The sequence below is a fragment of the Agelaius tricolor genome, unplaced genomic scaffold (assembly GCF_023055355.1).
Source record: "Agelaius tricolor isolate 1412-34295 unplaced genomic scaffold, bAgeTri1.0.p SCAF_1, whole genome shotgun sequence".
In the NCBI taxonomy this organism is placed as follows: domain Eukaryota; kingdom Metazoa; phylum Chordata; class Aves; order Passeriformes; family Icteridae; genus Agelaius; species Agelaius tricolor.
The window spans coordinates 32,057,746-32,081,717 of NW_027269261.1; the positions used below are offsets into that span (position 1 = coordinate 32,057,746).

Here is a 23,972-nt window from a genome sequence, read left to right on the forward strand (position 1 = left end):
CTCCTAGAAGGGCGTAGCCAAGTGTGGATCGGCCTCTTCCCCCCAGCCATCAGTGCTGGGGGGGAACAAGAGGACACAAGCTCAGGCTGTGCAGGGGAGGTTCAGGTTGGACAGCCGGAGGAATTCCTCTACAAAAAGGGTGATTCGACATTGGAACGTGCTACCCGGGGAGGTGGTGGAGTCACCATCCCTGGAGGTGCTCAAGGAAAGACTGGATGTGGCACTCAGTACCATTGTCTGGTTCCCATGGTGGTGTTCAGTCATGGGTTGGACTCGATGACCTCAGAAGTCTTTTCCAACCTAGCTGAATCTGTGATGCTGTGATCCGGAGCTGATACGACCGCCAGAAAATCCAAACCCCCAACCAACCAACCAACCAACCAACCAACGGAAAAAAAAAACAAAACAGGAAAACCCAAGCCCAGCACCAACCACAATAAACTTAAAAGAAACAAAAGAAAACAGTGAGAAGAACCACCCCGCGAAGAAGACGCTGGACAGGAGAACAGATTCCTCCCCTCCTGCCCCCGCCCCCCGGCTCTGCCCCTCGGGCCCCGGGGCGGGCGGGACGTGCCCCGAAATGGCGGCAACGGCAGCGGCAGCGGCAGCGCCGCCCCCCCCGCTGGCGGAAGTGGCGTGACGGCAGCGCCGGCCGCGGCAAGATGGCGGCGCCCAGCCTGCTGCACGGGGGGCTGCGGCGGATCTTCTCCGGGCTCCTGGGGAGCGGCTGGGCCGCGCCGCCGGCCCGGGCCCTTCGCCAGGGTGAGTCCGCAGGGGGCTCTGCACGGCCCCGCGCCCCGTTGCCTCGCCGCTGTCCTTGAGAGATGGTCGCGGTCACTGTAATTTGCCCGCTCCTCCCGTCCCCTCCCAAATGCTACTTCTTTCAGGCTGCATGGGTCTCATTGTGGCTTCCCGTCTCTTTTTTCTTTTGCAGTCGTGGAGGTGACTGAAGGCAACACGACCACAGTAAGTCCCTGCACCCCTTTTCCTTGGTAGCTGCCTCTGCCGTGGTTTCTCGCTCCTTCAGCCATGTGTGTGTCCGTGCCCTACCCATAAAGGAGAAACGGGGACGCTTTTCTGCTTGAAAGACCTCTCAGGGTATCAAGGCAGAGCCAAGGCAGGGATTTGCTGCGAGTGCGGGTTAGCAGTGGAGGGTTTGGCTGCTAAAGGACAGGATTGTCACCTGTTGCTGGTGACAGGTACCTCCAGTCAGAGCCCTCATGAGCACCAAACCCCTCACTGCGGCCCGGGTAAAGTCGGGATCCCTGACCAGAGGCATTCAGGATATAAAACGCTGGAGGCCATTCTTCAGACGGTTCTGTTTCCTAAACTGATGCCATTTGGCATCGTCTTGAGTGTGGACAGACACTAGGGAGGATTGCCAGTGGCTTTGTCACTTCATCCTGTGCTGGCAGTGTGATGTGGCATTGCAGGATGTGTCTGTACCGCCTACATGCCACACACATTTCATGCCTTTGATCTGTGTTGTGTTTGTTAACTGCAGTGTGTGCCATACTGGCTTCAGGTGATACAGAGCTTCCATATTATAACACACACGGTAAAGAAAAAAAAAAAAGTGAAAGGTGTTTTCAAAGGAAGACCTTAAATACTAAAGGAAAACTGCTCCTGAAAATGAAAGCAGAAGTTCTGAAGTAACTGATAAAGAAAAGCATCTTCTTAGCTACAGTTTAAGGCAGGAAGGAAAAGATTAAAGCAGTAGAATTAGAACTTTGCGTAGTTAGCACCATCTAATGTGTTATACTTTTATCAAGAGAACTGTCATTTTTTAGAAGCACAGAAATTACTGAAAGGGAAAGGAGATGCATTATTCTGCTCACATTGCATATGGCAGTAGCACTATATGTCTTGGTTGGAGAGAGATAACACAGAAGTTTTTTTAAAATATGTTTATTTACATACATGCATATTTATATATATAAATAAGATGAGAGTGAAGGAGGAATTTGGAAATAGCTAGAAGAGAGTGCACTTAAATGTTAATCTGTATATATATAAATAATAGGAAAGAGATGGACCATCCTAAATCTGCTTGTTGATGCCTTTGAAACTGCTAAGTATTTTTGTCAGAAATATATTTTGTTGAAAGTTTTGTTGTATTTGTGCTAGCAGACATTGTCATGTGTGAAACCTGCATGGACCAGATAACTTACTCTATTTGATACTACATATCTAAAATATATGGCAGTTAGCAAGACTGTCGACAAAAAATAAGTTTAAGGTGTGGTAGTAGGTACGATGAAAAGCATCTATTTCTTGCCTTCAAGTGCAAAATTACTAATCTTTGCCCAGAAACCTGAAGAGAAGAGCTTGCAAGTGTGACCTGAGGTTGTTTTAAGCAAAACAACAGGGGAGTATGCACACCAACAAAACACACTCAGTGGATTGCTGTATTTTGCACTCAATCAGTTTCAAAGGGGATGTAAATTATATTCTCAAAAGTCCAAAACGTTAACTGAGGCTTGAAGTAGAAAAAGTAAGCATTACATTAGCAGAGCCCTTTTGAAAATAACTCTTCGTGGAGATCTGGATATATTTGCTGTGTAGTATCCTAGCATCAGTCTGGAATCCATCAATGCCCCTAGATGAGGAAGATGTTGTTAAAAATTGTGTAAATTGACAAACCAGAGGGCTGATATGTTTCTCAGTGTATCCATTGGTCACTCCATTTATCCTGCCAATTCTACATGAGCCTTCTCTGAATCCATATTTCCCTGATCATCTTTCTGTGTCCTTGTTTTTAATCAGTATTGAAGGAAGTGTTTGATGTGAACCAGTTGATAAATCCCAAAGAAATACAGATTTAATCAGCATACTGAGAATGTAGAGCCCCTACACTCCCTTTTAGATGTTTAATAGAAAATTAGCAACTGAGTGGATTAACAGTACAGAAGTCCTCAGCAGTTGGGAAGTAATTGCCAAAACTTTTACAATGAAATTTATCTCAAGAAAAATTGATGTTGACGTAGCATTCTGAATCTCTATTTATTTCCAAGATGGAATTACAGTCATAGTACAGTCTGAAGCCAGACTGGCAAGAATCAAGACTAGATACACTGGCTTCCCTGAAAATAACTTCACTGATTAATAGAAAATTTGATACTGGCCTACATCTTATATTCATAGCTAAGTATTTGTTTTTGTAAAATTGGTTGTTGTACTTGTGGGGGGAGGAATCTTACTTAAAAATTGACAATTTTGTCTGAGGATCTGAGATGTAAACTACAAGTAACTTACCTGTTTCTGTTTTATCATCAGAAAGGCAGAATTCTGGCATATGCAATAGATCTGTGAGTTCAACTAGATGCCAGTTTCCAGTGCACACTTACAGGAAAGGTCATGCTTTTCTCTTCCCAGGTTTTCAGGCACAGAACTTGATGTTTTCTTAAAAGTAATCTTGCATTCCACCCAGGTTTTCTTTTCAAACTCTGGTGCTTGCACACTGTGAGGCTGGCAGTTAGTGTTTGGAATTGGCTTTTAATCTTAATTTGACCAGAGGAAACTCAAATATCTTGGAGAAAAAATAGCTTAGTTTTATTCTCTCTTCATTTGGGTGCAATTTGAGATAGCTCTTGTTTCCATTTGTAAGTCCTCAAAAAAGAAAAAAAAGACAAGTGCACATGCAGATAGACTTTGCATTTCTAACACATCTATGAATAGGAAACAAATTTGTCAAGTTCTTCCTTTACACACCTTGTACATCTCTTTGCATGTTACTTGTGAGAAAACTTGAGTATTAGATGCCACCACTTTATAGTCACGTACAAAATATAATTTTATAATCTCATAAAAGAATTGTTCAGAGAATTAAATGGGATAAAATATCAATATTATAAAATAAATCTACAAGCCCCAGAGACATTTCCTAACTATCCTTTCTTAAATTTAAATTCTCCTCAGAGTTTTCCCTGCTGGTGATTTCTAATCCAGCAAGCCCCTATATGTTTTCAACTATAATATGCATCTGCTATGCTGTGGCATTCTCATATTCCCTGAAGAAAAGTTATTTTAAAGCTTTTGGCTAAAGGGCCTCTACACTTTCAAGGCATGGTGGTTCAAAAGAGTACTGCAATAAGTGGAATTCAGGTGAATATGAGAACTGCACACTGACTGTCGACTAGTTTACATTTAGAAAAACATACACAAGAAAAACAAGAATTTGCCAAAGGGTTTTCTTTGCCCTTTGAATTTGTCCTTCTCCCCATAGTCTGTGGCATAAGCGTTCCAAAGGACTTGTTGTATCTCTATAAAAGTGAATTAAATGATGCAGGTACTGTTCCCCTTACATCCTCACACTGTGGACTCGATGAAAAGTATTCCTTGAGTCACGGGTGCAGGTAGAGCTGTAAGCTGTGCCTGATCATTGCATGCTTTGAATTGTTTCCTAGATTGAAGGGAGAATTATAGAGGATGCTGAAGCACCACCTCCTCCAAACCCCTCTGGCCAGTGTCCCATCTGTCGCTGGAACCTGAAGCATAAGTATGATTATGTGGTAAGTTTAATGAGGGAATTCCCCCAACCCTCATTGTTGGACAAGTATTGCTCTCAGATCTACACCCCACACAGCCTGTCCCTCTTGAGTTTTCCTGGGTGTAGTAAAGATACTTAACTCCAGCTCTGCTTCTCTTGAGTGCAGCAAGAGCCTCCTACACAGTAATTGTATGCCTTGGCTGATGGTGTTCCCGGGAAAAAGCATGAGCTTGTATCAAATAGGAGATTTGGAATTACTCACACGGCCATCTGATCTGCAAAGGCCATATAGCTCTTCTGTGCTCTTCTCTGCCTTTCACTATTGCACTTCCCAGAGAATCAAACTGGAATGTAGCATTTAGTCAGTGGATACAGGCCTAGCTCCAGAGAGGCCAGAAGACTTGAATAGGTCATTTATATGACTTCAAGCACTAAGATTTCTTATTTGTCATGTTTCACTAAGTTAGTAACTGTTTCTTACAGCTTTTGAAACTTTATAAGTATGAAGGAGCACACATTTTTACTTACCAAAAAAAAACAAGTTTTATTCAAGCATTTTGCAGGAAATGCTAATGAGAAGGTTATTAGCTAAGGAGGGGATAACTAACACTAAACCTAGAATATGGGGAGGAAATCCTGTAGTACTATAAAACAAAAGCACAACAGTCACGAACGCTTCAGAATAAGAAGCATGATATAGCAGATGCAGAATGTAACTTTACAGGAGGTCACTCAGACACAGAGTTTACAAAAGGACTAAATTACCCCCTTGCATGCTCAAAACCCAGCACTGGAATTAGAAAAGAAGAAAAACAGACAGGAACATGCTGTTACTAAGATAAGGCAACAGAAAACTCAGACTAAGCTGATGTCAATAGGATTAGAGAGGGGGATACAAATACATTGGAGAAAAAGAAATGTTTGTGGGAAAGTCCATTATTGAGAGGAGAAGGGGACTGAAAGCCACTTTGGTTGCAAAATGACTGTGCTGCTTGTGTGTAATCCTAGTGCACACACGCAAAGGAAAAATTATGTTTTACTATCTGTATATTGATGGCAATTTGCAAATGTAAAACAGCAGGGAAAAACAAATACAGAAACAACTTAAGCATTGAATTAGGTACAGACCAGCAGGCCTGTATTGCATGTTGCCTCAAGGTCTTGAAGGAATTAGCTAACAAATACATTACTTCACTCACAGGATTTTTTTAAAGCATAAAAAATAATCCTAGGGAATCACCAAATGGTTTGAAAACTGTAAGTGACATACTAAGTAGATAAGAGAGGAAGGAGAATGATGCTGATGATTACTGATTGGTAAATAAAACATTGCACATTCCAAATAAAGGGTGTCAGCTAGGACTAAAAGCAAATAATCTGTTGGATAGGACTAATTAAGATTCATGAATTATGAAGAATATGAATACAGCAATAGTACAAGACAAAATACTTGCAATTACTCCAGACAGGTGAAACAACAGATGTGAGGTGTAAATGATATACATTAAGTGTCTTTCTAAGCCTGTGTTGCAGAAATAGAGGCATTTAGAATCTGATGTTGTCAGTGATTCTTACTCAGGCTGGGTACAATATTAAACAGTGAAATAAGTTGGGGGCAGGGGAGTATTTAGTGTTTCCTGGCTTGGTTTCTCAACAACATGGGAAACCTGGATATACAGTGAATTTGCAGATCATAATAAATTAGGTGAAATGACAAATACCATTTTGTAAAGTACTACAAAACCGGATCATGTCTGTTTTGTGGGGCCCGTGTTTGAATGCGGAGATTTCTTGCAATTCTTTATCATGGTTACTGAATTGTGTAGTGATCAAAACCAACTTGTTACTTACTCTGGAAAATACTTTTTTGAGGTTCATATCATTTTATGTGACCTATAAATGCAAGACATAAACAGCATCATTAAACTCAGTAATTCTAGAGATTTACAAAAAGCATTCCATGAGTCACACATTTACAACCCTTGAGAAACTATAAACTGATGTTCAGGATGAAATAAGTTATGGCAGTGGATTACATCTTAGAAATATATATGTAGACTTACATAGATTCAGTTCCTGCTGCCATGTGTGGTAGAAGACTCCACTGAGTATCCGGAGAGATAATGCCATCAAGAACCAAAGATGTTTTAGACTACGTGATTCTGTAGAGTCTGAGTTCCAGGATTAGAAATTGGTCACAACAGACAGTGTGAAACATGAGTTTTACATGTGTTTGTAGGGTGAACTAAGTTATGAGTTTTCTTCCACACTTCATTTTGATTCTTAGATCCTGATTTCTACTGTGCATTAAGGAGGCAAGAGAAAATGAAATGTGAAGAGAGATTCTGCAGCCAATCTTGAGAATCATTACTAAGATAATTTCTTATCTAAGATAAGAAATTGTGGTGCTGGGAGGCAATCTATGAACGTAGATTCATCTCAGCTGTCACATAGATTTTGAATGCATGTGCATCTAGTGTGTATATATCCAGTGCTCTTTCTGGACAAAGAGCTAAAGAGAGCACTGTGAAGTGGTATTTTGAAATTGCAGACATTTCTTACATCATATTTAGAAGCATCCCTCTGTGGAGCTGATTAGAACTAGGAGAAATTTGAGTTCTGGGGTAGACCACTTCTCACTTGTCCCTTATGTTTTTGAATGCTTTGTACTAGTTGCATATTTTCAGGATTTTCAAATGTTAAAATCTCCCTTTTCTGCACTAAAGTACTCTCTGCTATTTTATTCTCTGCTGCAGCTGTGGTGAGCAGCAGAATCTTGAGATGCTTTAGTGAAGTGCAGGCATTTAACTCTGTGGGCAATTAAACAGTGGGACATTTTTCTCAATGCTGGTTAATTGTCCTAAATGTCTGTAAATTGAGAGCAGCTATTTTTGTTAAGATATAGCCTAGTTCATACAGCATAACCTATAAGATGAGCTTGGTGAGAGCTCGCCTTGTAGGTTATGCTGTATGAACTAGGCTATATCTTAACAAAAGATATAGCCTAGTTGGCGGTTCCTTTGAGATTGATAAGCTGAGATCAGTCTGTTGCACAGAAAGGAAAGTGTGAGCTTTTTTGCTTGGGATGCTTGTAATTGGACTGAATGAGGCACTATGAAAAGGGAAGTGTTGAATTAGCCCCTGAGGGAGTTGAGTAATATGACCTCACAGGACTTTCCTTTTGTCCTGTGCAGCTAGCACAGTCTAAAGTAGTGGCATAATGAGTTACTCTGGCTGTCAGAGAACTGGGGGACCAGTGTCTCCAGAGCCATTAATCAATTGAACAGGCATTGTGAGCACTAGCAGGTCATGATTCTAACCTGCCTCAGCTATGGTGTAGAGGGCTGCAGTTGTCTTTCCCAGTTCAATCCTGATCCTCTGGTGTGGCTCAGGGTAACAGAGCTTAATATATAAATTCCCACAGTTTGTGGTCTGCATGTGTCTGTCTGTCCAGTAAAACTGAGATCTCAGTTGATTTTTTTTCATATCCATCGGAGATAAAAATATTCTTTTGGTCATTGTATGGATGCAACTGGATTGAAACCTGCAATTGTTTTACAAAATGTGTGGACAATGGTGTGCAGCTCCCAGGAGTAAGGCAGAGAGGAAAAACTAGATTCTTGTATAACTGGAAATAATGACTGACAGACTTGTCTGATACAGCCCAGTAGTAATTTGGCTGCACAGATAGAACTGTTCTTGTGGTAAATAAAAGTTTTAATGAATCACGTGTCAGTCAAGGATCCTGCTTTTGCAAGTGTCTGCAGACATTGAAATGCAGGTGCCTCTGCATTTTGGTTACCATCTATTCACAAGAATATGGGGTACATAGTGCTCCATTTAGCAAGTTTGTCGAGCCCTTTTAGAAGTGGAGGCTGAACTTGTTTTTCATATCCCCCCTTATCCACTTCAAACATCATTAGTTTGAGGAGGCAGTAAATATGTCATCTTGCTTTGGCAACAGTTAGGGGAAATCAAACTGCAGGCTTTGCCTATTAGCCCTAGATTAATTCAGTCCAAGTTGTTTTCATCAAATGCTGCAGATTACAGGGGTGGGAATCTGGGTCCAGCCTCATGGGAGCTGTCCAGTGATTAAAGCAAATCAGTGGTTACAGGCTTGGCTGTCCACTAGCACAAAATGTGAATTGCATGGAACATGACGGCACCATGAGAACTTGCCAGACATATTTTTTAATTTGACCGCTCCGTGTACTTGTTCACTTCCCTCCACAGCTGCCCCATGAAGTTGGCTGTACCTGTCTGCTTTGTCCCAGTGGTAAGATACATCTGTGTGAATATTCTGGGAGAGGCACCTGGCCTGTTAACTGTGGGGAATCTTCAGAAATGGACAAACCTTTGGTCAAGAGTGCAGCATTTTGAGCCAAGCAGTGTGACTGTGATTTGGAGCTGTAGCAGCTGGGACATGACTGATGATTTCAGTCAAGAAATGACTGCCACACCAGGGTGTTGGTCAGTTGGTGACACTGTTCTCTTGATTTTTTTTTTTTTCCCCATAGGGAGAAAAAAATATTATCTCCATTTGCTTCCCACCACCCCCTTTGCATGGAAACACTTGATAGCAAGCCTGTGACTCCATGAGGTGTGGTGGTAATATGAGAAATCACTTGGACCACACACACGCCCTTCAGAAGAGTGTGTGGCCTACTTAGGCTTTCATGGCTGCAAAGACTGAAACTGCCTCAAATTTGCCATCAGCTTTCTTCTTCCTCTTCTCCACAGAGTAATGCGGCAGGCTAGTAGCATGGTCTTGCAAGTTTTTCTCTTTCTAGGTACTTAGAGCTGAACAGTCCTTTTTCACTTAGGGAAGTGTTATGTGCTAAATGGCAGATTGAGCTGTTGGTGATTTGAAGATTCAAACAGCTAAAAAAGAGGAAAAAGGGGGATAGAGTCCTGCTCTGATTTCCTGAATCCAATCCAGTGTATTTCAGGAGTGGTCAAAAGTCAGTGTTCTTCGACATTTTGGTTGGCCTCCATCCAGTTTCTACTAGTGCAGCTGGCACCATCTGGTGCCCTGGTTACTGTTCTCCTTGGCAGGGCCATGTTTAGCTGGGCTGAGGGATACTCTGCTTCCGTTTAACCATGGACGGCCTCCCAGGAGCCTACTGCTACTTGCTCAGCTGGCTTTTCTCCTTTGGATACAGCATAGTTCTGTAGGGTGCCTGGTCAGTAATTTTGTATCAGTGAGGTATTAAAGTCAATGTCTAAATGTCAGTGGGCCTACATGACATGCCATATTTTCAAAGGAGCTGGATCTGAGAATCAGTCTGAATGTGTTCACTGTAGACAAGTGGATGCAGAAAGCAAGAACTATGGGAAGAGGGAAGCTGCGTGTCACGATGATATTAGATGATATTGGGGGTGGGAAGGACAAAAACAAACCACAGAACCCCCAAACAAATAAAAACCCTCAACATTTTGTCTATAACACTTGTAACCAGCATTTTATCCCAGGTGACTGGAATGCATTTTTTAGAACAGTAGGAAGGAGGAGCCTGAGAACTACTGATCTTATCAGCCTCACCTCTGTGCCTAGGAAGATCATGGAACATCCCCCTAGAAGCTGTGCTAAGGCACATGGATGACAGGGAGAAGATTTGATATGGCCAACAAGGCTTCACCAAGGGCAGGTCCTGCCTGACCAACCCAGTGGCCTTCAGCAATGGAGTGACTCCATCAGTGGGCAAGGGAAAGGCTTTAGATATCATTTATCTGGACTTCTGTAAAGCCTTTGATGTGGTCCCCACAACATTTTTCTTTCTAAATTGGGGGGAGATAGACTCAGTGGCTGGACTGTTAGATACATAAGGCGTTGGTTGGATAGTCACATCCAGAGAGTAGTGGTCAGCTGCTCAGGTCTGATAGACATCAGTGACAAGTGGTGTACATCAGGGGGTCTTACTGGGACCAGTTCTATTTAGTACCTTCATTAATGACATAGACAAAGGGATTGAGTGCACCTTTGTGAGGTTTGCAGATGTCACAACTGAGGGATGGGATGCCATCCAGAGGAACCTGGACAAGTTCAAGTGGGCCTGTGGGAATTTCATGTGGTTTAACAAGAGCATGTGCAAAATGCTGCACCTGGGTCAGTGCAGCCCTCACTATCAAGACAGGCAGGGAATGAACAGATGGAGAGCAGCCCTGGGAAGGACTTGAGGATGCTGGTGGAGGAGAGGCTGAACATGACCCAGCAATGTGCACTCACAGGCTAGAAACACAATTCTGTCCTGAGCCGCATCAAAGAGCGGCCAGCAGGGCAAGGGAGGGGATGAACTCAATGATCATTAAGGTCCCTTGCAACCCAAACCATTCTTTGATTCTGTGACAGCATCTGTCAGAATCCATCATTACCAGAAGGGTGTCCTAAATTCCAGCAGCCCCCTTGACAGCTGGTTTTGTGCAATATGCTGGGTGAATAATTCCTAGTTAGCTAGATTTCTGAATACTCACTTTATATTCACTCGTGATTATTTGCTTTTGCAAGGCCAGTAAATGAAGGTAAGAATGCTCCAGGGAGCTCTTTGTAGAACAGCAAGGGTGGGGGGTTAGCAGCAAGTCTGTGAATCTGTGAGCTGGCAGTCAGGATCACCCAACATGGAAAGCAACAAGTACTCTTTGTTCTTGCCTGGTGCCCTGGCTGAGGGGTGCAAAGTTCTGCCATGCCTTGTTTGAACTCGCTCTGTCCGGACGCTCGCTGGCTGCTCCCCTCAGCCTGCAGGCAGCCTCTGCATGGTCCTGCTGCCTCCACAGGAACATACTTAAAACAGCCGTGGAGAAGTAAACTCTCAACCAGCAACAAGTCTGTTGAAGGGGAAATAACAAGTGGGAAGTCTCTGGAGTCCATTTGGTCCAACTTATGCTGATGTCAGGATGTCAAGAATGCCTGCTTGTATTGGCCTGAGGGGTATCCTTGAATACCCCCTTGAGGGGTATCTAGCCCTGGTGTTGTGCGTGGAAATGGAGAGCATGGATCTGAATCCTGGGCTGTTGTACTGTGTACAGTTAATGGGACACTTGTGTAACAGCTGTTGCTGCTGTGTTTAAAAATTTGTCATTCCAGCCCTGTGATACTATCTGATCCTAGAGATCCCTTTAAATAGTTTTTATTCAAAAGGCTGCTTTACATTTCTAGGATTTTTAATTTTAAAGATCAACAGCAGCATAGTCTAAATTGTTCTTGAATCACAGACAAGCCCTCAGCATGCTTCGAGTGCTCCTTTCGTGCACCATGACTGTCACAGCCCCACCTAATGCACGTACAGCTGAAGGACTGACTGCAGCAATTTATCCTATTAGTCCTTTCTCATCAGCACATATTCTTTTCTTACATAAAGCTTCCTCATGCAACATCTTAGACCATTTCCCTGCTCTCCACCCCTCTGGAGAGACCTGAGGGAAGCTCTACCATGGGAAACTAGATAAAGTTTGAGGAGTAGATAGCAGAGAACAGTCCTGCTCTGAGGGAACAAGGAGGGAGTCAGAGGTGATCTAACATATCTGTGAACTTTAGGACAGCAGCTGTGATGGCATTTCAAGTTGTGTAAACAATATCCATCTGTAGGTCTTGTGTAACTCTTAGTACCTAGGACACATTATCTTAGCAAGAATCTTGGAGCAAGTAGTGAAACAGTGAAGGAGCAGGGATTGCAGCTGACATCATGTGTTTACACTAGTGAAGTCAGGGGAAGACTCAAACCATCTGAGTGACCTTACTAAGCTAAACTGGCAGGCAGTGATAGCAAGCAAAAGCCACTTGTTGCCAAGCTGCAGACAAAATGCGTAGGGAGGAATCATTGTTTGTTTTCCATTGTTTTGAGTTTTGTACACAACACAAGGCTCAGCACAACACCTGCAGTCACAGCAGTGAAGGTAGCTGGAGAACTGATGGTTTTGCCCTTCTCTCTCCCTCAGGATGTCTTGCTGCTGAGTCAGTTTATCCGGTCAGATGGAGGAATGCTGCCACGAAGGGTCACAGGCCTCTGCTTGGAGGAGCACAAGAAGGTTGCTGTGTGTGTGCAGATGGCTCACCGTGCAGGTACATAACCCCTGACTGTAGGGTACCTACTGAACCCTTTGAGAGGGGTCTCCTGCCCAGTTGGTATAGCTCAGTGAGATGTCATTGTCCAGTCACCCAGCAAACTTGTTATGGTCCCAAGTGCTGGGACAGGGTGATGGAACAGAGAATACTTGTTCTGCTTTCTCTGTGTCCTGACTCTTGCCTTGACAGCAGACATTTATCCTTGTAGATGAGACAAGTGTTGCAGAAAGATCTAGGAAATGGCTCAGTCTCCAGTAACTAATGATTAAACATCTGCTTCTGAAATTACTTGATTTACCTAAGCTTGACCTACCCCATTAGTAACGTGCAACTCTGCCATCTGCCATGTGATGACTTTTTTACTTTTCCCAGGTTGACACAGTCAAGAGTGTTGTGCTGATCTTTGTGCCTGGTACCTGAGTTGTATCCAAGTTAAATGGACTGAGAATTTTAATAGTCAGATTTTCCATCCTGAAGATGGAATCTGATGGGACACCAGTGCTCCATGTCCTCTGTAAAAGCCTCTGTGATAAGCCCAAGTGACAGTGTCTTTGGTGTATATTTCCTCCCTATACCCAGCACAACTTCTCAGCTTCTCTGGCTGGGGTGCAGGTTCAGCTGTGACTGAAGATAAAATACCCTTTCTAATGTACTTGAGCTTTTGTTGTGCTGTTGCCTGGCTTATGAGGTGTAATGTGACTTCTGAATGCAATAGAAGCAAAGAGACACTGCAAAATATTCTCACATCTTTTTCTGTTTCAGGTTTGTTGCCAAACCATAGGCCTCCACTTCCTGAAGGGCATGTTCCCAAGAAACCCAAACTGAACAGGTGAATAGTCTTGTCTTTCCACATTTCTCTTATTCAAGAATAAATTGGAAAGGGAAAAGCAGTTTCTTACAGCTGGGTGAGAAATGCCTCAGGCAGCAGGGTTCATAAAGTGTACTCAGGATTTTGGAGATCTGACACAATATTCTCTTGGCAGTCTTTTAAGGACAAGTTGTATCTCATATAAACCATTTATTCACACAAGATTAAAACTGCCACACATGTTAGAGTCTGCCTGCCCTTCCTCAGCTGTGCTCACCTCCTCATCACTAAAAATCAGTAAGGCAGTCACAGGAGGATGCCACAGATTGAGTCACAGCAGTGCAGAGTAGCTGAGGTTGGAAGAGGGAGGCCTCTGAAGATTATCTAGTCCAAGCTCCCTGCTTAAGCCAAGTTGCCTAGAGCAGCTTACTCAGAACTATGTCCAGCCAGGTTTTCACTATATCCAAGGATAGACTTCCCCCAGATTCTTCTGAGGGCAGCTTGTTCCAGAGAACCAGCCTCATACAAGGTAGCGTTTCTTACATTCAGACAGAATTTCTTTTTTAATTTGTGCCCATTGCCTCTTGTCCTGTCACTGAGCACCAGTGACAGGGAAGAGCCCTCCCTTCTCTTCTTTACACCGTCCCTTCAGGTACTTGCAAACATTGGTAAGACCTCACTGAACCTTCTTCTCTCCAGGCTGAGCAGTCCCTTCTCTCTTAGCCTATTTAGCCCCCAACAGCAGGAGGGTGCCCAGGCAGCGATAGCAGCAGGGGCTCATGGCAGGTCTGTTACCTTCTGCCCCATTCCGGTTTCCTCCAGTCAGCGATTCGCCCTCTGCCCGCTTTTCCCCCTCCCCAACCTGAATGGCCCCTGGCCTTTGGTGGGCAAAGGGAAAGCCTGCAGCCGCCTCCTGCTCCGTGCTGGGCGCTTGGAGGTGCTAATCCCCTGTTTATAACCTCACACTTTGTTTCCATGGGGATGTCAGAGCAGTGTACGAACCTCGCATTAGCAAACCGTGGGGTTACCAGAGGCCATGGGGCTGTCGCTGGGAGAGCTTAGACTGCAAGGCTGGAGACTCCTGCATTTCAGGTCTGATTCTACAGTGGAGATTTGAGAGAGGCTCCTGGAAATGCTGGCAGGCTGCATAATGGGTATCAGTGAGGGTCAAATTAGAGGACTCTACATTTGATGCAGCCCTGTAGCCATCAGATACTTCAACTGCAATAACTTCTTCCTTGTGTCTTACAAGTCTTGAGTATTCTTTAGTATCTCTGTCTTATCTGGCAGCTGTGGGGTGGAGCATATTATCTTGTTAGCATTCACATTGCAACCCTGAGTAGCAGGTTGAGACTGGAAATGGTAAATGCAGTATCTTGCTGAAATCACACCAGGACTCCAGATCTGATGCCCTGACTCTTACAAATTGTTCTATAGACCTTTAGTAAGAACAAAGACTGAATACCTCCGGATACATTCTGCATGCAAGTAGGTGTGCTACACCTCTAAATTAATTAAATTAGAGATTACTGCATTGCTAGCCCCTCCCTACACTACCCTTGTTTTTCTCTTCCCAAAGAGGGAATGTAGCAGGCCCAGTGGAAGCAGTTTAGAAAAAGAGAGCAGAGCTGTTTGCTGACAATATGGAGTAGTATTGAAGAAGGCAGACCTTGGGGTCTGAGTGGAGATAAGAGAATAAGATCAAGAAATGGGATTGAAAGTTTTGATGGTGGGGCTGACACTATAAAAATGTATCCCAAGAACTAGGATAAAGTGCAGGAGTACTTCAGGAGTTCTGTTCTCCTGCTCCCTCATAATATTGTCTTATCAGCCTGTTGGAAGGGGAAAGCTCTGTGTGTTGGAGCCTTGCAAAATCTTGGCCATTCTGTAAGAATTTTGACCATGTGAACCCCCACCTGTACTTCCCTCGTTGCTCTCTGGAGCAGTAGCTGGCATGGCATAAGGCAGGAGTTACAAATTGCTTCCTTCCTCTAGCCTGAAGTGCACCCACATGCTGAATGACTGAAGTCATTTAGCTGGTACTTATTTTGGGAATGAAGCCAGAGCTCTTATCAGAAGTTTCCCACATAAATGACTTGTCCAAGCTTACCTTGTCTTTGCCTCTGTACTTGTTTCCAAAGCTTCCTGTGAGTCTGCAGTAACTTGGGAAGCACTCAATCTGTGGTGCTGCTAAATGCAAGTGAACTGACAGGGGAGAAAGGTGGCAGAAGTGAGCTTGAACTTTGGAGTCAAACAAGCTGCCTTGTTGAATAATAAAGCCTCTGATCGGCCTTATCATAAAGCAGAGCAGTAGGGCTCAGGAGCTCAGTCCCTGGGTAGGGACCGGGTGCCCAAAGCTGGCTCGCTCATGCCAACGCCGCAGGGCTGCCATCTAGCAAGCATGGTGATTATCAGCTCTATAGTGATTGCAAGCTCTCAGGATTTCAGCTCTGCTTGCTAGGTAGTGGTGCCCTGGGCTGGAGGCTGCAGCAGACGGAGAGAGAGGAGAAGGAGAAGGCGCAGGCTGTTCCACGGAGATGGCTTTATTTGGGGAGGTCCGTGAAGGGTCTCTGCTCTTCTTCTTTCTCCCCTAATGGGGCACAGTATGCTTCTTTTATAGGGTTGGAAAGGATCCAAGCTTGACCAATGGTAAGGGGTTAACATGACATTACCTTATAGGGTTACAGAGGTAGGTTAAGGGCGGAGGACAGGGAAACAGGAATTTTCTTTTGCTGTTTCAGCATTCCTATTGTTCATATCCTCCATGGTGCTTTTCCTAAATCTATGGGGTTTACTACAGTTCAATGCCATCAGAACATGTCTGCATCATCCTCTAAACATGTAATATCAGGGCTATTCACCTGACTTAGCTTGTTCCTTCATTGTGTTTATGTCTACTGGATTTTTAAGTGCCAAGAAGACATCAACAGGATCTAAAGAGAGCCCATTATAGCAGGCAGTGCATTACACAGTTAAGTGATGTGTTTTCCAAATCTTTGAGCTTCATCTCTTTTTGAGATCACTGTATTGGCTGTTCTAGCCATCTTTACCACTCTGCTTAGATGAGAGGTAGCAGTGCCTTTCTGCATTGCTGCTATGGCCCTGGGAATGTCAACAGGGAGAAACTGAGATGCCTCATAATATGTTTGGGCCCCTTGTTAAAGCTTTTCCAAGACAAGCACAGGTAATGTAAGCAATCTGTTGTCTGTCTCTTTACTCTGAGTGGAGAAAGTTTTCACTTTTGTAAAGGAAGGGCATCTGAGAAGTCACTGTCTACTCCAGATGTTACCTCACTCACTTCTGTGTGAATTTGTAATGTCTGGGAGCTGCCTGCCATCTTACACTGAGGTGAAGAATGTTTTGCTCATGGTAGAGCTCTTAACATACTACACCATCAATGGCTAGAATGACAGGACTAAAGCCTAAGATAGCCTTAGGGACTGATTCCACTCACACCACCTGAGACTGAAGGAGATTCATCACTTCAGTGTCAATTGGGACTCAGAGCCCAGTGCCTCTGCCATGATACAGAGCATTGAACTACTGCATGTAGACTAGGAGCAGCAACTCTGGCCTGGCTGAAGTATGGCAGATTATTCATTTGGATGGGCCATCCCTTGCATTTTTTTTCTTGTTTGGCAAAGTTCTGGTTGGTGCTTCCTGTGGCCAGGCTTCTTCCAAGGCTGTGTCAGTATTTTTGAGAGCAGCTTCATTTGTTGCCAAAAGAGGGACAAATGAGCCTGATGAAAAACTGATGTGTCCCTTAGACAATGTGTACATTGTCTAAGGCCAGCTACACAGGAGGAACTCTATGGCTCCTGGGCAAATGTACTAAGGAAGTATATAAAGGACTGAGGAGCTGCATTAATGTATACTTTTGAAAGCACTAAAAAAAAAAGCTGTTCCTCAGTTATATTTTTACTGCAGTTGTGGCTGTCTTGGCCAGAATGTGTGGCCCATGTCACTGTCACCCTGATTAAAGTGAGCCTACTTCAAATCCAAAGAGTCTGGCATGCACTGGCTAGCACCTAGCTGGGATTAAAAGGTATCATGCCTCCATATGGAGCTATCAGCAAACTGCCTTGTTTTAACAAGGGTCAGGGGTGCTGACATGCTATCGATTTAGTGTTGTGAAGTGTGGATTTATCATGCAGAACCCCTCTGCCTCTCAAGAAGGTGCTCTTCTGGTGCCTATTCAGTGATGTTTTCCAAAAAGCAGAATTCCTGCTCTGTTTTCTGAACTGGTTGTACTATCTCAATTGTACGAACTTTGGACATTCCCTTCTACATGCCCCAGATTTCTCTGCAAAGCGATAAGGATTTCCCTGCTTTGTACTGGGTCATTTGGCAGCTGGCCTTCCTCTACCCACTTCATCTCCTTATCCTGTGTCCACTACTGGAATTCAAGAGGAGCAGAATGCTTTGAGAATATCTGACCTGCAAGTCCTGCCTTGTACTTGGTTATATGGCCGTCTAGCATAGTATGGAACATTCATCCATGATGTAATGTAACACAGAGGAGGAGATTGGGAACTGCAGAAGAAGGCAGAAGATGAAAGTGAAATGCTAAGCTTTGTGGTCAGCTAAGCTGAGGGTGGTAGGAGATATATAAGAACACCTTGTGGTCAGAGTTCAACTGGGGAATATTCCAAATCTCCCTCTTCTATCCTCTGCAGTTGGAACACTGTCCAGGTGAGACTTGCCATGATATTTCTCATTTCTTGGACTTCAGTTCTTTGCCTTTTTGCTTTCTGCCTGATTCATTGTTGATAGTGATAGCTCATGAATGTTACCAGTTAACTGCTTTACTAGCTATGCTGCTTTTGAAGAATTGGCCGTGGGAGTAACCCACATCATCCATGAACTCTTGAGTCTCATGTCCTCACCTTCTCTTATGTATCATTTGTCTGCAGAAGTTGGACATTTAAAACAAATGAAGTTTACCCTGTCAATGCAGAATTACTCCCTACAGTTAATTTTCCTCATGTTTGGCCCAGTCTGGGGCTTTCACTCTTTCCAGGGGATCATTTCACAAGCAAATTTGTCATGCAGCCAAGGATTGTTCCCTCATCCTCAGCCTGTATTCTCCCTTTCAAAACTTCCTGCTGTTATTTCTGCATTTGTTCATGCTCCAGCCTGGCATGTTCCAGTTAAGTGCTGCAGCAACAAAATATTTTCACTAGCCTGTGAGGCTGAGGAAGTTCTAAGCATTTCACCAGCATTGTGTAGGGTGACAGACTGTTCCCATACTCCAGAGTAATGTATGTGCAGGCCACCACACACCAGAGCCATTTGGGAAACAGTCAAGCTCAGCTGTAGGTCAAACGTCTTCCTTTCAGTAATGGAAACCTGAATAGCTCAGCAGTTTTCTTTTCAGCATGGAAGTTTTTGCATGGAAAATGTGGACTAAGAGTCTATCCAGAACAGTCCCTGAATTCAAGCCAGCATCTAGATGCTCTTTTAATATGAATATAGCACTCATGTTCTTCTGGCAAGTCCAGAGTATTGGTTAAAGCACAACACTGTTGTGAAGTTGTTCCCTATCCAAAAGGATGAGGGGATATCACAGGTTCCCTGACTCTGGGCTCTGTCAGCAAGAGGTGCTGTAAGATTATGGAGTACTTGATTTTGACTGCTCAGCTGCCACTCCATTTCCAGCTTCCTACTGGAAGAGCATAACTTGGCCCAGATAGTATCCAAGTCAATCCCGCCTCCATCACCTGAACTGGAGGAGTTGTTCTGTGTTAAGCAAGAGGCAGGCTCCCTACAAATTCCTCATGAATTACAAAGTTCTCAGGCTCTGTGGACACCTCTCGTCCCTGGGAGCAGAATCTGGTTTCCCTGCTATCAGCATTTCACTCCAGCAGCGTGTGGTTCCTCTCATCTGCATGGGAACTGTGTTGTGCATAGCATGTGTATTCAAAAGCAAAGAGCCAGAGGGGCTGCAGGTGAGCAAAGCCAAGAGGTGTCATGGGAAGGGATGTGGCAGGGAGGAGGCAGTCTCGCCAGCACTTTGATCGAGTGCTTCCTGCAGTCTGTAGCCCTCTGCCTTCTGCTCTTAATCCAAACAAAAGCCATATTGAAAAAATTCAGTGAGGGTTCAGAAGTTCAGACTTGAATTGTACCAACATGGCCTTTGCTTGAGCTGCGTATGTGGTTTTCCCATTTCCCTTACCCTGCACATGAAAGCCTTGTGCCTGCTCCTAGGTCTGAAGTGGCAGCCTCCAAGTGGGAAGGCCTGCCCACTGAATAGAATCCATGAAAACAGACTTCCACATGCTACAGAGATTTTAGGCTATTACAAAGACCGCAGGTGAATTAACCACAGTTGTTTCCATCCTGATTATATCTTGCCATTTCCCATCAGGGAAATCCCACCAGAGTTCCTATCACGGTTTTTTTGCATAAATTTGTGCACTTGGAGTCCAGGAATTCTTGTTCTTGCTCAGGACCCTGCCTTAGTCAAGGGGCCAAGCAGAGCCCTGAGGTGAGTCACAATTCCCAAGACTGGCAGTTATGTCCCCCTTTGCCTAAAGTGGGAGCTTTGCAGACTGAAGTGACAGGTGAGGACACTGTGGACCAGCCTCATTTGGCATCCACCTGAAGTCTGTCTTGACAACCTTCAGCTACTCGAGAAAATTCAAACACTCTGCCAGTGTGTGTTTGTAGGTGATCCTAAAAACTCCCCAAGACAAACCTTATTAAGATACAATGAAAAGTAGGGGCACTTGGTGAGAAAAGGGTGTACCCTACCTTACATGGATGGCACAGTTTGCAGGGAAGTCCTGTGTGCTGAGTTTGGAGCTCTCCTCTGTGAATTTTGTGGATTGTTTTTACTCACAGAAAAAAAACCCAAATCTGTGAAATCAGTAGGAAACGGAGTTAGTCAAAGAGGAGAAGGAACTTTGTAGACTGACTGCTCCCAGGCATTAGGCTTTTGCACTGCTGAATCAAGGTAAAAGAAAAAAAAAAAAAAAAAGAGGCAGCAAACAAAATAGGACAAGTTTGAGTTTGGGACAAAGCAAGTATTAAAAGACCTAAAAGCAAATGTGCTCCAGGAAGGGAAAGCGTCCAAATGTCTGTTTCAGCTAACAATGAAAAGCCCCAGCCTGCAGTCCCCAAAGGAAGCAAAAAGCCTGGACCAGAGGGCTGGATTAGACCTGCTCAAAAGAGAAATAACAAAAGCTTTAAAATCAGGCCATTACTAAATCCTCCTTCCTATGCAGAATTGGGGTGTGCACTTCCAGCCCCCACACAGAAACAGAGGGATTTCTTAAAAAGCCACTGTCTGTCTAAACCTGCATACAGCATTGATGTGTATCTCACATTCACACATTCACTACTCTCCCAGTGAGATCATTTATTATCACAGGAACACTTTCCCGTAATCGTGTGGACACGTGACCAGAATTGCACTTGGCACATTGATCCATTAAAACAATTTGGGATTTTTTCCCTCCTTTTCTGTAAGTGTAGTCTTGCAATAGCAAAATTTGTGCTACAGCACCCCCCTTGCAGCAAGGGGAATATGAAAAGGAGGACCTAGCCCATGTGCTCATCTAATAGCTCTACAGCTTCTCCCAAAGAAGCTGTCTTGCCATAGTCCTTTGCCACATTCCAAACTGGGGACTGTGTTTGGTCTCTCTGAACTCCCCTTGCATGTGAAATTAGAGACAGGAAAGTCTCTCCCACTTCCTGTCCCAATGCTGTTATGTAAGGGATTCCACTAATGCACTAGCGTAGCATTACAGGTCAGAAGGGATGAGTTTAATGCACGTATAGGAAAACAAGTGGCTGGATCTTGCTATGTGTCGTCACCCAGACCCCTCCTGCTGGTACTTCTAGGTGTTTTAACTGTCCTAAACTCCTCAAAGCAAAGCATTTTGAAAGTGCCTTGATTTCAGAGGCAGAAAGCTCCACATGTGATTAATTTTTCAGTTTGTGCTATTAGGGAGAACTGAGGAAGAAAAGTGCTAAATGGGCTGCTGTTCTGCAGTCTGTAGCTGTCTGGCATAGCAGGCTTTCTTTGTAGCTCTCAGGAATGTGCCAAATGCCTTCAAATAAATGTCTCTGTCCAAAGTTCTTAATATTTCAAATTTGCACGATGCAAATAAAAGGTAACAAAGCTTTTTGTGGAGGGGATGAGTGATTGAGGTTACATTAAGACCATGGGATTACTCAACAGAGGCGTGCAAACATTGCTGGACAAAGTTTATCAGTCTGTTCCAAATTCTAATTTGTTGGAGCATTGTTTGTACAGATTATGCTAAGGTTTTACTTTGGATCTTCATTGTCTGAAAAGACTCCTCTTTCTCTAAAGACCTCTATTCCCCTCTCTACTGGTAGCAAAAGATTTAAAGCCTAACAAAACTCCAGGCCACCCAGCCACAGGGTAAGATTTCCAGTAACTGATTCTGGATCTGAAATCCCCTGCCTGTTTGCAAAGCCAAGTCTAAAACTTCAAATGGTAAAAAGCAGAGGATATTTGCCAGATACTGCTCTTCACAGAGATTTGTAGTTGTGATGATAATTCCATTTTAATACCTCTTACACTGTAGGTGCTGACTTCCTGCACTAGCAAGCTCTTACAGCATTGTACAGAGAACACTAGAGCAAATATGGACAAATAAAAATACAAGACTAGGCCAGAAACCCATTGCATGCAGAAGTAATAGCTAATTATCCCCCCAAAGTAAACGTATTCGTTTTTAGAAGCTTTCTCACAGAATTTAGCCTTTGTAATTAGTTTACCTTATTGAGACCAGCTGTTGAAATAACACTTCCCCTAGAGGCTGGATGCATTCAGTCTTGGACTTAGTTGCAATGAAGGGATTTGGCACTCCTGTTTCGCTGCAGGTGGACAACTTGCCAGCAGCCTGGAGACTACACCTGATTTGTTTTGTGAAAATGGAAGCAAGCAGGTGCCAGTGGGTTCAGTAGAGAGATGAGCTTGGAAGTTCCAAAACAAACAAAAATTCCTTTCCCGTGGTCCCTTCTGAATTGAGAGAGCTCTGCTCATAGTTATTCCTTTTATAAAGATGTGTGTTAGGGAGGCAAAGGCTATAGTGCCTTGCTTCTGCTTCAGCTGGAACATTTTCTCAGTGATCAGTCTCAAACTGAAATGTGTTTGTGTTGTTTTGACAGGTACCTGACCCGCTGGTCCATCAGATCTGCAAAGCCCATTTGGAAGAGGGGCCCTAAGTGGTGCAAAAAGCCCTACCCAGTTGGACACCCTTTGCTGAAGGATAATATCAAATATACACAAAAGCCTCTCTGTTTAAACCACTAGTGGCCAGAACTAGCATAGTCAAGTAAGCACATGTTGTCCACTGTTCTGCTGGGGTTTTTTTCAAGTTTGTCAATATCTCCAATTTTCTTATTCCAAAATTGTCTTTAGTACTCTATATTGTGTCCAGCTGTAATCTTTTCCTCTGGGAGAATACAAGAGCCATCAAAGCAAAGTTCAGTGTGTGGGATGATTTGATAAAAGCAAGGGTCAAAGGCTTCTACCTCAAAGCCAGAAAGGATCTGTAGGCTTTTGTTTCTTTATGTTCCACAAATAGGTTTGGAAAAGGATGTTTCCTTCTCTTCCCAGCAGTGACTGGTGTTTCCCCATTGAGGTGTGTTTCAAGTCAGATTTGCCTCATTTGGGCTTTTGTACCTGTGACACAGATGGAAGAAAAATTTCTCTGCAGCACTGTATTTTCTCAGCAGTAAAAGAAATTGTTATTGACTACTGAAATTAATTTTTTATTATTATTATTATTATCATCTGTTCTATCCATAATTTTCAGCAGAACACCTGTGGCAGTGGCAAACAGGTGCGTATCTTACGTGTCCCCTGAAGAATTCCTGGCTTATTTTTCACTCCTGAATCTGGCAAATACACAGTGTTGACATCCTTGATGACCGCCTGGTTTTTTTTTCCCCCTGGCAAATAAATTTTTCATAAATCTTCCCTGTCAGTGATATGGTTGCTTCCTGGGATAGTTTGGAACTGATTATCCATCCTGTAACTAAAAGGTGGCACCATTTATCTCCCTTTGTAATACACATACAGATCTTCCACCTAGTCACCATTGCTAATTATGGGCCTGGTATGAAAGGCTCATTAAATTTATCATGGTCATTATTGTTTTGGCTCCATTTCTTTGGTATTTATCTGGGGGCTACAAATCAATACAAAATTTTTATGTACTACTATGCCAATTAATCTTGTATTGCTTTTATTGGAATCATCTGCTAATACCATCAGCATGGACAGGAACAAAAGGTAAGGATAAACCTGTATTATCCAGGAAATCAAATTAGATTTAAATGGTTCTTTTTAGCCTTATTTTGTGCAATAAAAGCCCTAGATTCAGCCCCTTGAGCTGGCCAAGACCTTTTGCTTTGGGAGACAGAGCCAAGACTTCATTAACCATACTGAGATAAAATCTCTGGCTGACTGTATCTGTTTTATAAAGCTTTGAAAGCTACAGCCCTTCAGAAAGGAAAATATTTTTCTTTATTCTTATACACACGGAAGTTACTCTGTCTTCTAGCCCAGGTAGCTCTACTCAGTGAGCTTTGCTAAAAGAAAAGTCACTGGATTAAACCATTGTCTTGAGATGAAC

At 43.5% G+C, this 23,972-nt stretch overlaps 1 protein-coding gene across 1 annotated transcript; it reads left to right on the forward strand.

Annotated features, from left to right (window-relative positions):
• Positions 1–601: 601 nt before the first annotated feature.
• Positions 602–23,314, forward strand: MRPS18A (mitochondrial ribosomal protein S18A). The gene is made up of 6 exons (XM_071428824.1): positions 602–762; positions 935–966; positions 4,407–4,511; positions 12,422–12,545; positions 13,311–13,377; positions 22,501–23,314. The coding sequence occupies exons 1-6, from the start codon at positions 663–665 to the stop codon at positions 22,643–22,645; spliced, it is 573 nt and encodes a 190-aa protein (XP_071284925.1). The 5' UTR covers positions 602–662; the 3' UTR covers positions 22,646–23,314.
• The last annotated feature ends 658 nt before the right edge of the window (positions 23,315–23,972 follow it).

What these genes read in the sequence shown, in the direction of transcription:
- MRPS18A (XM_071428824.1), top strand. Translation starts at nt 663, where the DNA reads ATGGCGGCGCCCAGCCTGCTGCACGGGGGGCTGCGGCGGATCTTCTCC. An exon ending in GGCCCGGGCCCTTCGCCAGG is followed by an intron (nt 763 to 934) that starts GTGAGTCCGCAG and finishes TTTCTTTTGCAG; the next exon opens with TCGTGGAGGTGACTGAAGGC. An exon ending in CTGAAGGCAACACGACCACA is followed by an intron (nt 967 to 4,406) that starts GTAAGTCCCTGC and finishes ATTGTTTCCTAG; the next exon opens with ATTGAAGGGAGAATTATAGA.